Source organism: Olea europaea, chromosome 2 (genome assembly GCF_002742605.1).
Source record: "Olea europaea var. sylvestris chromosome 2, O_europaea_v1, whole genome shotgun sequence".
NCBI classification, from domain to species: Eukaryota; Viridiplantae; Streptophyta; class Magnoliopsida; order Lamiales; family Oleaceae; genus Olea; species Olea europaea.
The window spans coordinates 21,182,390-21,196,585 of record NC_036238.1 but is presented as its reverse complement, the minus strand read 5'-3'; the positions used below and the strand labels follow the sequence as shown (position 1 = coordinate 21,196,585).

General features: G+C 32.4%; 2 protein-coding genes across 2 annotated transcripts; one reads left to right on the top strand and one right to left on the bottom strand.

Moving 5' to 3' along the window:
* Positions 1-3,621, top strand: LOC111366205 (U-box domain-containing protein 14-like). The gene is made up of 4 exons (XM_022986917.1): positions 1-698; positions 1,536-1,652; positions 1,760-2,185; positions 2,266-3,621. The coding sequence occupies exons 1-4, from the start codon at positions 423-425 to the stop codon at positions 3,334-3,336; spliced, it is 1,890 nt and encodes a 629-aa protein (XP_022842685.1). The 5' UTR covers positions 1-422; the 3' UTR covers positions 3,337-3,621.
* Positions 3,622-5,825: 2,204 nt separating this feature from the next.
* Positions 5,826-9,235, bottom strand: LOC111366199. Its single transcript, XM_022986906.1, has 5 exons — positions 9,156-9,235; positions 7,250-7,429; positions 6,609-6,696; positions 6,436-6,502; positions 5,826-6,216 (listed from the first exon to the last, which is right to left on the bottom strand). The coding sequence occupies exons 2-5, from the start codon at positions 7,371-7,373 to the stop codon at positions 6,163-6,165; spliced, it is 333 nt and encodes a 110-aa protein (XP_022842674.1). The 5' UTR covers positions 7,374-7,429; positions 9,156-9,235; the 3' UTR covers positions 5,826-6,162.
* Between the last annotated feature and the right edge of the window lie 4,961 nt (positions 9,236-14,196).

The following is a 14,196-nucleotide window of genomic DNA, read 5'->3' as shown; positions in this document are numbered from 1 at the left end:
CTCATCCTCCCACTTGTTTCATTTTCCTGCAGTTCTTACTTTTTCTTCTTCTAAGTTGAAACAGTAAAATGAAATCTCATTCAACAACGAAGAAGTAAAATGAAAACCCATTCTCTAAAGTCGTATCTCTGGCTATAATCCTCTGTTCTAGCTTGACGTTCTTCAATCTCTGTTTATACGGATCGTCCAGTAATATATTTCAAATTCTTGAAATGCAATCGATTTCCTTAGCTGGGTTCCTCTAGTTTCCCACAAAATTCGAAATTTCTTTGTTCTTGGGCCAATTTTGGAAAAAGAAATCAAAATCGCTGAGTCAACTCATTTTACAATCACCGACCGTCGAAAAAATTCATCAAAATTTTCTGTTTTAGTCTCTGGGCTTCTGTTAATCCCTCCAAAACTTCGCTTTCTTGGAATTTCAGATGACGGATAATCCGAGAGAGGCGGTACTGAGTCGAATAAGTGACTCGGTCAAGGCCATATCCGGATTGCCCGACTGCAGAACGGTTGCAAAGAAGATGTATTGTAATCTGGTGAGAAGAGTGAAGTTGTTAAGCCCTCTGTTTGAGGAATTGAGGGACGGTGAAGAAGAAGAGCTTGGAAGTGAAGTCGTTATGGGGCTTGACTCGCTGAGAATCGCTCTTGACTCCGCTCTTGAGGTGCTGAAATCTGTACATGAAGGCAGTAAGATTTTTCAGGTATATACATAAGAATAGATATAATTTGGGGAAAATAACCTTATCATGTTCTTCTTCTCTATTTTTTGAGAATCTGTGTTGGTATTTGGAAATTTTCTATCATTATCACTTAATTGAAGAATTGTAGACATAATTAATTTGCCAATTATTACTAGAATATGCATGTATTAATCATAACAGATGACTGGTTAAACTGATTGAACTGTAACTCTTATATTGATCATCATCACAGGCATGTCTTCATCACGGTATTATGATTAAAAGATTGATTTTATGAGAATAAAAGAGCTCTAGGAATGAGCATTTTAGCACTGTAAATTAAGGTTCCTGCCATATTTGTTATCCCAACATGTCCGTTTTGTGGGATGTAGGAATAACACTTAAACTCGTGTCTTCGGATTATTGGTATTTCCTGTGTTTATGTACACACTGAATAATTTTTTACAGAATTATGTTTAATTTTCAGTTATCATTTTTGAAGTTTTAGGACACACATTCTAGTACGTAGTTGTGACTAGGAAGATAAGAGTTTTGTTTTAGTTGCTTCCTTAGTTATTTATGTCTCACTAGAAATATCAATGGATCACGTGAAGTACTTATTTCCCTGTCCATTTTTTACAATATTAGACTCCATGAAGTTCTAATTATTATGGTAGTGAATGCAAGACGATTTCACCGAAATGTATTTCTTTTATGTTATCTACTTTGAACATTCTTTTAACAGTTTTTCATTTATTTATTTTTGCAAGACAACTCATATAATCTGCTAACTACAGAACCTTTTAATGGTAACTGTTGTGCTCAAGTTGTTATTATGGTGTGCCGTGTGTTTTACAGGCACTGCAAGTGGACAAAATAGCACGTAAGTTTGATCTTGTCACTGAACAGATAGAAGAAGCATTACGTCAGATTCCCTATGATAAACTTGATATACCAGAGGAAGTTCGAGAACAGGTACTCCTCATTTTAACAGAAGACGGGATGTGAAGTGGTTATGGGCTAGCTTTTTTTATTTTTTATTTTTTTAATTTAGTGGCAATGATATCTTCTTCCATTTGCAGATTGAACTTGTGCATACACAATTCAAAAGAGCAGTAGGTAAAATGGAGTCTCTTGATTTGCAACTGGCAATGGATTTAGCTGCAGCACAAATGGAAGATGACCCCGACGCAATAATTTTCAAAAGGCTTTCTGAGAAACTGCATCTTAGGACTATAAATGATCTAAAGAAAGAGTCACTTGCTATCCACGACATGGTTATCTCATGCAGTGGATTTCCAGCTGGAGTACCAGAGGAGTACTTGGAGACGATGTCATTTCTCCTTCGGAAGATAAAGGACTGTGTAATGGCAGAAAGTCCCGTCCCTGATGCCCATGAAGCTGACAAGAGTTCATTTAAGCACAGATCTCCAGTCATCCCAGATGATTTCCGCTGTCCAATATCGCTTGAGTTGATGAAAGATCCTGTAATTGTGTCTACTGGACAGGTTGAATTCCGGGTTACATCTATGATGTAGTGCTTTCTTTAATTCAAGAACTTTTATTCAGTTACTATTTTCTTTGGCAGACATATGAGCGGTCCTGCATTCAGAAATGGCTGGATGCAGGTCACAAGACTTGCCCTAAGACTCAGCAGACGCTGTCGCACACAGCCTTAACACCGAATTATGTTTTGAAGAGTCTTATTGCTTTGTGGTGTGAGAGTAATGGTGTTGAGCTGCCTAAAAAACAAGGGAATTGTCGCAATAAAAGATCGGGAATTGGTGGTTCAGACTGTGATCGAGCTGCTATTGATGCCTTGTTGCAGAAACTTGCAAATGGTAATATTGAACAGCAAAGAGCTGCAGCAGGTGAGCTTCGTTTGCTAGCAAAAAGAAATGCTGATAATAGAGTATGTATAGCTGGATCGGGAGCTATTCCACTGCTAGTCGAACTGTTATCCTCTACCGATCCAAGGACTCAGGAGCATGCCGTTACAGCACTTCTTAACCTCTCGATAAATGAGGCCAACAAGGGAATCATTGTAAATGCCGGTGCAATACCTGATATAGTGGACGTGCTAAAGAATGGTAGCATGGAGGCTAGAGAAAATGCGGCAGCAACCCTTTTTAGCTTGTCGGTTCTTGACGAGAACAAGGTGGCAATAGGAGCAGCTGGAGCCATCCCACCTCTAATTGATTTGCTCTGCCAGGGGACTCCAAGAGGAAAGAAGGATGCGGCCACTGCTATATTTAACCTTTTAATCTATCAAGGAAACAAGGTGAGGGCAGTAAGGGCGAGAATTGTACCACCACTTATGAGATTGCTTAAGGATCCCGGAGGAGGAATGGTGGATGAAGCTCTAGCAATATTGGCTATTCTTGCTAGCCATCAAGAAGGGAAAGTAGCAATTGGGCAAGCTGAGCCAATCAATATTTTGATTGAGGTGATTAAGACTGGTTCGCCACGCAACCGGGAAAATGCAGCAGCGATATTATGGTCACTTTGCACGGGTGATTCGCAATACTTGAAAGTTGCCAGTGAGCTTGGAGCAGAAGACGCATTGAAGGAATTGTCAGAGAATGGCACCGACAGGGCCAAAAGAAAAGCCGGCAATGTATTGGAGCTTCTCCAGCGAACTGAAGACGTTATTGGATGACATTCTGTTGATTTCGTACGTGGAACGATATTCAGATTTCGTATCTGCCGACGGCATTCATCCAAGTAGAGGGGTACCCGTGTAAAGAACTGTAGAAACGTGTTTTTCTTATATTTTTGACGTGTTTATTTTCTTGGAATAGGAGGTGTTTTATTTTTACTTAAAAGTGTATTCTAGTGGTTGATCGTTAATTTATAATGTGAAGTGACATTGCTGATTGCTCGATGTATTTTCTTCTGCGTGTTTTCGCATAATTTATGGAAACTCTACAATTCCTATGTATCAGTTGAATGCCAAGTATTTAGAGTTTGTTTGGGTGAAATTATGTGAACTCTTAGATTTATACTAATTAACCTGGTAGGTTCCACTCAGTTCATAAATGGAGTTAATACTGGTAAATCAAGATTCAAAATAAACTGTACTTAAAAGATTAACCTGGATATTTTATCGTCAATGCATCCCTTCAATGAAATCCTTAATAATGAGGAATTTCGTTTGGATATGTTGGGCTTTGATTAACTTGACTAATTATTTAAGAAGATATGTTGGGCGATTACAAGATCTCAGAGGTTATATGTCGACTTGAGTGAGTAGATTATTGTAGTATATTTAATTTCTTGAAATTAATTTCGGATTATGAAAAACTAACCTTGAAAGTAAGATACTTAACACGTGAAAATTATTTTTTGTAAAAATAGCATTAGCACGATTATTTCAGAAAATTGGACTTAGCATCATCTAGGTATGACACTTGACAGAATATTCTAGAATGTTGGAGTGAAAAGTCGTGGTTTTTTATAATTACTTTTGGACTTGTCCTATTTTAACAAGTATGTCCTCACATAGACATAATGCAATAGTTATATCACTTTTTCAAAACACAACTTTTCAACTACTACTCAATTATTCCATTCATTATAAAACTTCTAATTTTCATTCCATAATATTCTCTACATATTTTTTGAGTCCATTTTTTCTTAATAATTGTAGTGCTACTATCACGTAAATTTGATAATTGTATCTTGAAGGATGAATCCGAGTCTATTAGCATCCCTGGGAAGCATTAGCATTTTAAGGAAAAAGTATCTCACATTGGAGACTAATTGCACTAAAAATATCTTTAGAATTAGTCTTCGACTTCAATGCACTAAAATCATTGATATACACATGGGTTTATTGGACAAATTCGGCACAAACCTCAACAAACTCTCCCACTTGGAAACTTGACTTAAAATGGCTAATTACCCTTAAAAATGACTAATCATGATGGTCACTTGATGATCAATTGGCATAAAAATGACTTAAGTACCCTTAAAAATGCATATAAATAAAATCATTGCAATTAAAAAAGATCTTAAATCTGAATAATATACAGCTTTGAGATCTCCAACCACACTTTGAAAAACTCCACTTCTCTAAAAATCCATCTCGGATTGAAATGGAATCCAAGGTCGGCCATCCCAAAAATTGAAAGAATATCTTCAGTCGAACACCTTTTCCAATTGAAAGAACATCGAAACATCCATCTTTACTCGCAAATTACTTGACTTACAACCCAAAATCACAACAGAAAACCAAGGAAACTTTTGGTAAAAAAAAAAAAAAACAGTTGACCTTTTAATAATATCTATTTTATGAGGTCAATAACTACCTCTAAATTTGTTAATTTGCTCTCTCACAATTTCCTCACTTTGTTTGGCTTAAAACTATCCCTCGACCGCAAAATATGCCTGTACCAATCTCTACCATTAATCCCAAAATAAGACATAAACCCAACCTCAATCTTCATTAGCAAACGGCAACCGAATCTTTGCCATGTTCGGTTCCATGGCAGAGAGAGCCTACACAAACTTCACATTTCTCTTGCTAGTCCTCACCCTTTCTTTCATTCCTGCAAACTGCGAATTTGAATTATTCCCAGATGTGGAGGTCACATTAGCCAATGATGGAAACCATCCAATTTACTTCATGTGCAAATACACAGACAAGGATAATTCTCTTTACGAACTACCTGAAAACACCACCTACAGATTCAATTTCCCGCAGGTTGCCTTTCCAATGCGGTGGTGTTATCTATATATAAACCCCAAAAGTCACGGATTCTTCTGGGCGTACACAGTAAGATCGAGATGTACTAAATGTTTTTGGAGCATTAACAGATATCCACATTTGTATAGAAGTGATCGTGCCAGATGGGAACGTCAGGAGCTGTTTCAACCGTTAAATTTCAACATATCGGATTATTTCAAGGTGGATTGATGGAAAGGTCCTGGAGCAAGCAACTACAATTTCGAAATTGTGAAATTGTAAGTAATTATTTAAAAATTTCGAGATTATAGGAAGAAATGTTACCAAATTTATTGTAGTAATCTATTTAATATTACCAGATTATCTTTTCAAACCATGGAATTTCTATTTGAAAATGAGTGCATTCCATGAATTGATCATCCAGCTCATGCATTCACTTCCGACCTAGGCCACAAACCTTGTAAAGGAAAATTAAAAATTTCTCCAAATGATAGGCTGGCAACGATTTGGTTTATGAATGTGAAAATACGATGATACATCAAGATTTGGACATAACATACAATCTAGTAGTAACTCTTCGATATTCTAAGAAGCTGCACCAACAACTAGAAGATTACAACTATAAATGTTTAACTAATTGATCTGATCCCCAGATAGCTACTTTTGCTGAAACCCATAAATGGCGAAACTGGAAAATTGAATGTTTGCAGGATGCTGTAATAGTCAATGTTATGGCTTGAAACATATCCATATTGCTGCGAAAAAGAAGGATCCAGAATACAACCACAATACAATAATCTAGTCGAAAAGACCCTCATCTTGCCAGATGTCCACCAAAAAGTCTACCATCTCCTGCGAAATCCATATACACATCAAATCAATGAACGAGTAATGAAATCAATAATTTCATAGGCCAAACACAAGAATTCGTCTTTTACGATGGCATAAAACTAACTTAAAAGAGCACAGAAAGTAGGTGGCCATAAGTGAAGGGGTCATAAAATGTGTTTTGGTATACCCAAAAAGTGTAGAGTTAGTTCTGTACTTGGCGTTTGTATCCAGTTAACTTACTGATAAAGGGATTGGCTCGGAGAAAGGGTCATTAGTTGAGAGTACATCTTCGTAGGTCATCGACCAGCTGCAATAGCAAATAACAGAGTCAGATTCAATTTTTAACATAATTTGCATGTTCCCATATTGCAATTAGCGTTCAAGGAAGACAACAAGGTGAGTACATACAGTACCTTATAATTGGATCCTTCGGCATCCTTTCTGACCTCTGAGATATATCTCCAATCCATTTTCTTCTGCTCTCTTGCCATGCAATTGCAGCTGCATGACATAGTTAGACATATTATAGAACTCTTGTGCACCTTTTCTCGGTTACAAGCGTTCCAAAACTAAGTGAAACTATAAAAACAGAAACTTTTCCATGTTATATTTCTGAAGTGAAAGATACAACAAGAGTGTTAAATTAAGGGCATAGGTGCAATCTGTTGCCTATGAGCAATGAACCAAACATAAGGTCAATAAGAGAGTGTTTTGGAGACATTTTTATGTAAAAATGCATTTTTGAATAGTAAATTGATGAGAAATATATGGTTGAAAAATAAGGAAAAGTTTTTGATTTACGTGTAATATTATTTTAATAAAAAATGTGTGGTTTAAAAGAAGAAAGAGAAAAATGCATTTTGAAAAAAATGGGTACCAAACGGGGCCTAAGAATGATCAGCTTAAATTAACATGACGTAGTATGGTTGCCAAAGATTTGAATTAGACTGAAAGAGAAACAAAAATAACTTTCCAAACCCACTTCATATGTCTAATAGTCAGACACGGTTAGTTCCGACTCTTTAGAAAGCTAAAACTTATAAGCAAAACTTACCATGATTGACAAATACAGAAGTTTTGGTGTTATTTTCTGTTCGCCCTTTCAATTCGTTAGCAGGAGTAGAATTCTCCAAAGTTCTCTTCTCATTGAAGCCCGAAGTTCCACCATTGCATTCCATCTTGTCTAGACTGGAAAATCATCCCCCTTTGGTGATAAAAATGCAAATGCCGCAAACTGTCATTGTCAAGGTGAGGGGTTGTGTCAAATGGAATAAATAATGGACTGAAATGAAGCTGGGTTTGAACATAACTACAGCGCTTCATAAAGAGATTCTATTTTAATAAACCGGCTGCAAAGAGCAGAAAGTTTGAATTGATTTCATATGGAGATAATAAATACTTCTAGAAAAACTTACTAGGAAATAAGAATTATAAAAACGTTGAAAACGAGTTTGCCCTTCATAATGTGCACGCTGATTCAATTTATATTACATCATATAATGCATACATGTAAAAGAAAGTTTATAAAGAATAACATTGTCTACAATATTCCAAATGTCCAACTTGAACCTAATACTCTACGAGTGGAGAGACCATATGGGTTTCATGCACATCTAGAAAGTCGTATTTCAGCCATACAGGATAAGCTTCAAAACTCACTGCAAGTGTTAATCTCTGCCAGTAATTCTGAATGCATAAAAATTGATTCCAAAATACGAAGACAATTTTGCAAATTGAAGAAACAGACCCATAGAGAACAGATATGTTAGTTAACAACAACATAAAGAAACGGGAAAGCTTTAACAAAACTATACAATGAATTACAACATTTCTCAACAATTGGGCTCGGATACCATAAGATACATCAATTATTTTTTTATAAGAATATAAAACACCAATTAAAATGAGTAGCATATCAGAAACAAGTCTTTTAAAGTTTGTGAGATGCTCTTCCCATGGCAGACCCAACCTGTGTCATGCTTGAGAGCAGTGACAAATTGAAGTGTGGGACACTGTACCATGAACTAAGGTATGATTCAGCGATTTATTAAAATGCAACGATTATCGAGAGAAATGACCATTGATCAGTAAAGTACTTGACAGATTTAAGTTCTTAATAGTTTTGTGCCTCCAGTTCAACAAAATTAATTCCAGGAAGCAATTGGTGAGCATATACATGATTGTGATTCTTTTAGCTCCTACGGTGTTAAGAGACGAAACTCTAGCAGTTCCATCGGCTTCATTGATTCAAGAATCTGGAATCCTTAGCTAAATAGTTCCAGTAGATTTTTAATTCTCTCATTTGAATCTGCCCTAACAAAGTGTAAGCCTCAGATTACACTAGAATAGTCATTCCTATAACCAATCAGTCTTCCAATACGATAAACGAGAAGATCAAAATACATCCCAAAGTAACATAGCCAAATTGGTTAGAAAGATTGGGTTGATAAACCAATAGTAATAGAGTTATATGCTTAGTTTGCTACTATTGTACTGAGTTACACGGCTTAGATTATATTCTTCAAATTGCTCAAATGTTTTCACTAGTTCCTCATTCAAGAATTAGAAAATAAAAAATAAAAATCATTGGTCATTGGCAACAATTCATGACCAAAAAATCCAATCTTTGCCCTTTGTGATCCAAGTAATCACCAGACCGAAAGTCGTTTTCTATGGAAACTGAAAATCTTGTACATATAACTAAGGCATTCAAAAAGTCTTCAAATTTTAACCACTTGCATAAATGAACTACAGAGCACCGAATTGAGACATCAAGATGACAAAATCTTATCTTAAACCAAAACCCAAGAAACACCATTTTTTTTTTCCACAAGTAGCGACACCCTGTCCCCATAAGTAACCAAGAAAATCAAAAGAAAACGAAAAAATGAACAATAAAAAAAGAAGGAAAAAATTTTAAAAATAAAAAAAATAAAAAAGAGAGGAAAGAACAGTGGTACCTTTTATGGGCTTCTCTACAAAAGAAATCCAAGTGAATGAGGAGAAGAGAGAAAAAGAGTGCCAGTGAAAGAGGGGTATATATAGAGCACGGAATATTGAATGTCATTTTCTTGATTTTGGTAGGTAGGTAGCAACTTGTTTTCACTTTTTACTGATTTTCCTTCCACCCCACTATATATCTGTCATTTTTTGTCTCTATCATGCTGACGTGGATGTGGATATTTTTAAAATTTTTAAAGATAAACTACTTTTTTTTTTCTTGTCGTATGAATGTCCTGTAATGACCTTTACTGACCCCATAAACTGCAGATGTGAATAGGGGTGGGCGCGGGTCGGTTCGGTTCGGTTCGATTTTCTTTAGAACCGAATGGAACCAAACTTTTCGGGTATCTAGTAAATGGAACCGTCTGGTTCAAATATAATTATGGAACCGTTCGGGTTCGGTTCCATTTGGTTCGGTTCGGTTCGGTTCGGTTCTGTACTATAATTAAATTTTTTAACATTTATAACAACGTTATATAAATACGACTAATGATACATTCAATGGTTTTGGAATGTCAGATATTAGTAAACTACCTTGTTCAAATGATCGCTACGATCAAAGCTTCAGTCGACGAAAGTCACGGATTCGATCGGAGGTCAGAGTGTCGGCCGACGATTGTATAGGTTTTGGAATTTAGCGAGACTGCGAGAGTGAGTGCGAGTGTTGAGACAACGTTATACACTTTATTGTAGGTGTTTAGGGTTATTTAGTGGATTTGATCTTGTTTGGCTAAGAAATGAAACAATAAAATGCGTAATTTGGCCAAAAATTAAAAAATTAGAAATGAAACAAATTATTGGGCCAAAAATTTGGATTTAGAAATCATTAATTTGTTAATTTGTTTAGAAAAAATTAAAATTAAAATAATTTCATTTACTCAATATAAAAAAAAATTAGAAAGATTCGGTTCTTATTCGGTTCTTCGGTTCTTGATCTAGAACCGAGAACCGAATCGTACCCGTCGGTTCTCAATTCAGGTACCCGTTCGGGTATTTAATTTGACAAGAACCGTCGGGTTCGGATCGATTCGGTTCGGGTTCGATTCGATCGGTTCGGTTCGATTCGGGAAATTTGCCCAGCCGTAAATGTGAATTACAAATTTGAGGATAGTTAGGTAATTGAGGGATCAACGCCAACTGTGTATGGTGGAATACTGGAATCCGAAGATAGTGCTGAAATTTTTGCAATTACTTTGAGGTGGAGTTAGATATGTTATTCAAAATTTGCTATTCGCTAGTAAACAATTGACGCATAATTTTATATTAAATTGTCACTTAATTTTAAGCATAAATGACAATAAAAATAAAGTTAAATATATTAATTTAAAATGATGTGTCAATTATTTGGACGACAAATCTCAACTCAAGATTACATTTTATTAATAAACAAATAAATTACACTTTTGTTTAGCTATGTTTGGTGTATATAAAAATTAAAATTTTGATAAAAATTGACAAAATATGTTATCAAAAAACTGTATATCTCGTGTGATTAAAATTAATTGTTGAATTTAACTTGAAATTTTAATTTTATTTTATTTAACACCAAACATGAGCTTAATATACTATTTTCACGACTAATAGATTTTATATAATATATGGTACTGAATTTTAATCTTAAATAAATTAAATGATCTTTTCTCTATGTTTCTTCTTCACTATTATTCAATATTTCACGGTCTACTTTACTAAATAAAAAGCTGAAAATTTAAAAACTTCGAGATTCAAATCTTTCACCCATTTAATCCTTTATGTTTTTGTCCGTGTTTCGTGTAGATTAAAATAAAAGTTTTAACGAAAGTATGATTAAAAAATTGTGAGTTCCACGAAGTATGTATTTAAAATTAATTCTCTAAAGAAAGATAGACTAACTAGGCGGACCATGATGGAAGACCAAGGACATGGGATCGTGGAAGTGTTTTGAGCTTTACTAATAGTTAAGGGTGACTAACCTATCAATAAAAAAAAAAAAGAGGGTGACTTTAACTTAATTAAAATCAAGTTTAATTTATTCCAAATTGGGGTTTTGTATTCAACTTTCATTTGATAAATTGGACAGTCCTATGAGTTGTTATATTATCTACGGTCTAGAAAAAGTGGGGATTGAGAATAAACTTATGATTACCAATTTTACCCTTACATATTTAGTTATGAGTTCAATACATCCTCATTTATCCTTGTATCTTTAATTTTCCATTTTACCCTTATAATTTTATGTTTATGGTCAATAATACCCTTAAATTTAAATTATTTCAACTAAATTCAATTATTATTAAAATTAAAATTATTTATCTTTTGAAATTAAGTCAGTTAATTTTCACTAAACACTATTATTACTAATTATCAGTATATGATTAATAAAAACTTATATAAAAACAAAATAAAAATTATAATAATATTACATATATAATTAAAAGGAAATGGCATATACTATTAAATCAATTAATATTAATATATAAGATTTATAAAAACAATAAAACTGTATATGCACTAAAAAAAAAATTAAACCTAAAGAATATTGCATTCCTAAAAGATTCCATTGAAAATAAAACGTAATAGTTAAAAAATCCCATTAACTAATTTTCACTTGATACGTATTATAATAATCTATCAACTTTCTAATCGTCATTAATTTATATTAGTTTGATAAACTATAAGATAAAAATTATTTTTCAATAACCTAAGTGTAAATAGATGATAAACATTCGATTTTGCATTTTACTTTCACATTTTTATATTTGTGGTGAACAATACCCTTAATGTTCAATTTATTTCTTTTAAATAAGATATTAATAATTATTATTGTTTAAAAAAAATTAGGTCAATTAATTTCCACTAAATACAATTATTACTAATTATTAGTACAGGATTAATAAAAATATTGTTGTATACAATTAAAAGAAATTATATATATAAATATAAACCCTATATGAAAACTCCCTTACTCTTCAAGTCCATAATTTATCACTCACAGATAACTGCTGAATACATGTTTGTAATTTTTATTTTATTTTTTTGTCTTACTTTCTTTATGTAATAGTTGATGCGTAATATGTTAGTAACTAATTATTAATCATAGATTTTTATGGTCTCTTTTGATCGGAATGATGGCCAATCTTTTTTTATAGGGCATAACAACCAATAATAGACTATTTTTATTTTTTTTGCTTATGATGAACTTAATAATGTAAATTATGTGAATATTTATTATATTTGATAGTTAGTTTTGAATTTATTTTCTACAAATATTCTATTTTTAAACGAAATTTACTTGTATTCGAGTATCCAATTTAGTGCAAATTTTTTTTATTTGCTCAACTTGAATTTTGTATATTTTGTCTTTGTAATATTCTTTGATTAATGAAATTAATTTTCTTCTTATTGTTACAATTGTACAGTGTGCAAATGTCAGTTTTGAGGAAATGGAATTCTAATGCCACATTTTTACTTGCAAGAAATTTATGTACGAGTTGTAAATCTAAAAAGTAGTTTGGTGCTTATTGAAATTTACAATTTTTTCACTTAAACATTGGATAAAAGGAAAAATCATCAAAATCTAAAATTAGATTCTTCCAAATTTCAAGTGGTCATATTCTCATAATTTTTAACATTTACAAGTTTGATTCAATACACATTTCTATGGAATATTTAATAAATTTTTGGATATTAATTTTATTGATTATAGTCGTTTCTATAATTTACATTCACTTAGTATTGCTACCTTTAATTCTTGGGGAAAAATCATTTTTTTTTTCTAACTAAATTATGACTACTAATCATTAAGAAGGCTTTTGAATGCATAGCCTCCCAACTTCTTCTTCTTCTTTTTTTTTAATATGGGTTTTGACACAAAACTATAGTTAATAATTAATTATGTAAATCATTTAATTGCATAATCAAATAGTTAAAGTTTAATGTCCCATCCGACAATTTTTTGTCTAAGTGTTTTGATATTTTAAAATTTTGTAGGCATTTCAAAAGTTTGTTTTGTCAATTATAACGATAGAACATTGTCATATTATCATATTAAAAAGTGTATATTTTAAATTTTAATGCTACATGTTAAAATAGTGTTATACGATATACTAAAATTTGTAATTATCATTGATACTTATTAAAAAATATTAACACTATTAAACACTGAAATATATTAAATTTGACTTAATAACTTTCTTTAAATTATAAATTCTTTTGTTAGATTATACTATGTGCAAACATATTTAGAAAATTAGCTTTTAAAATTTTGTAGGCATTTCAATTTTTTTTTTGTGTCAATTATAACGATAGAAAATTAGTCATATTATCATATTAAAAGGTGTATATTTTAAATTTTAATGCGCCGTGTTGAAATAGTGTTATACGATATACTAAATATTGTAATTATCATTGATACTTATTAAAGTTATATATATATATTTGCTAAAAATATTAACGTCATTAAACATTGAAATATATTAAATTTGACTTAATAACTTTGTTTATATTATAAATTCTTTTGTCATATTATATTATGTGCAAATCATATTTAGAAAACTAGCTTTTGGTTTCAAATTCTTACTCATTATTTTTATAAATTTTTATTATCATCTCGTTTAACTTTCATAGAATTATTAGGAAAGAGGAAGATGTTTCTAATAATACCAGTGTAAGTGTTATGTGTCCTAAGTTCAATCGATTTAGGTTGTAAATACTTTTAATATGTTTAGTGCATTTAATTTTTTGGCAATATCTATTATTTAATTAAATAAATATTTTGATAAATGATATTAAATAATAGAGTCCGTAGATTCAAGTTTCAGTAATTTGTTAATTATAAGGAGTTGTGATTGTGAGATACAAATTACATATGATTGAATTTTAAATAATCCATTGTCGTAAGTAATAATGAGATACGGATATCGGTATTACGGATAGACTATCACGTGTGACATTTTTTACTTGTGAAGTAAATAGCTCCTCTCACAAACTAAAGTATTGTGACACTTAAATGAACGCGTG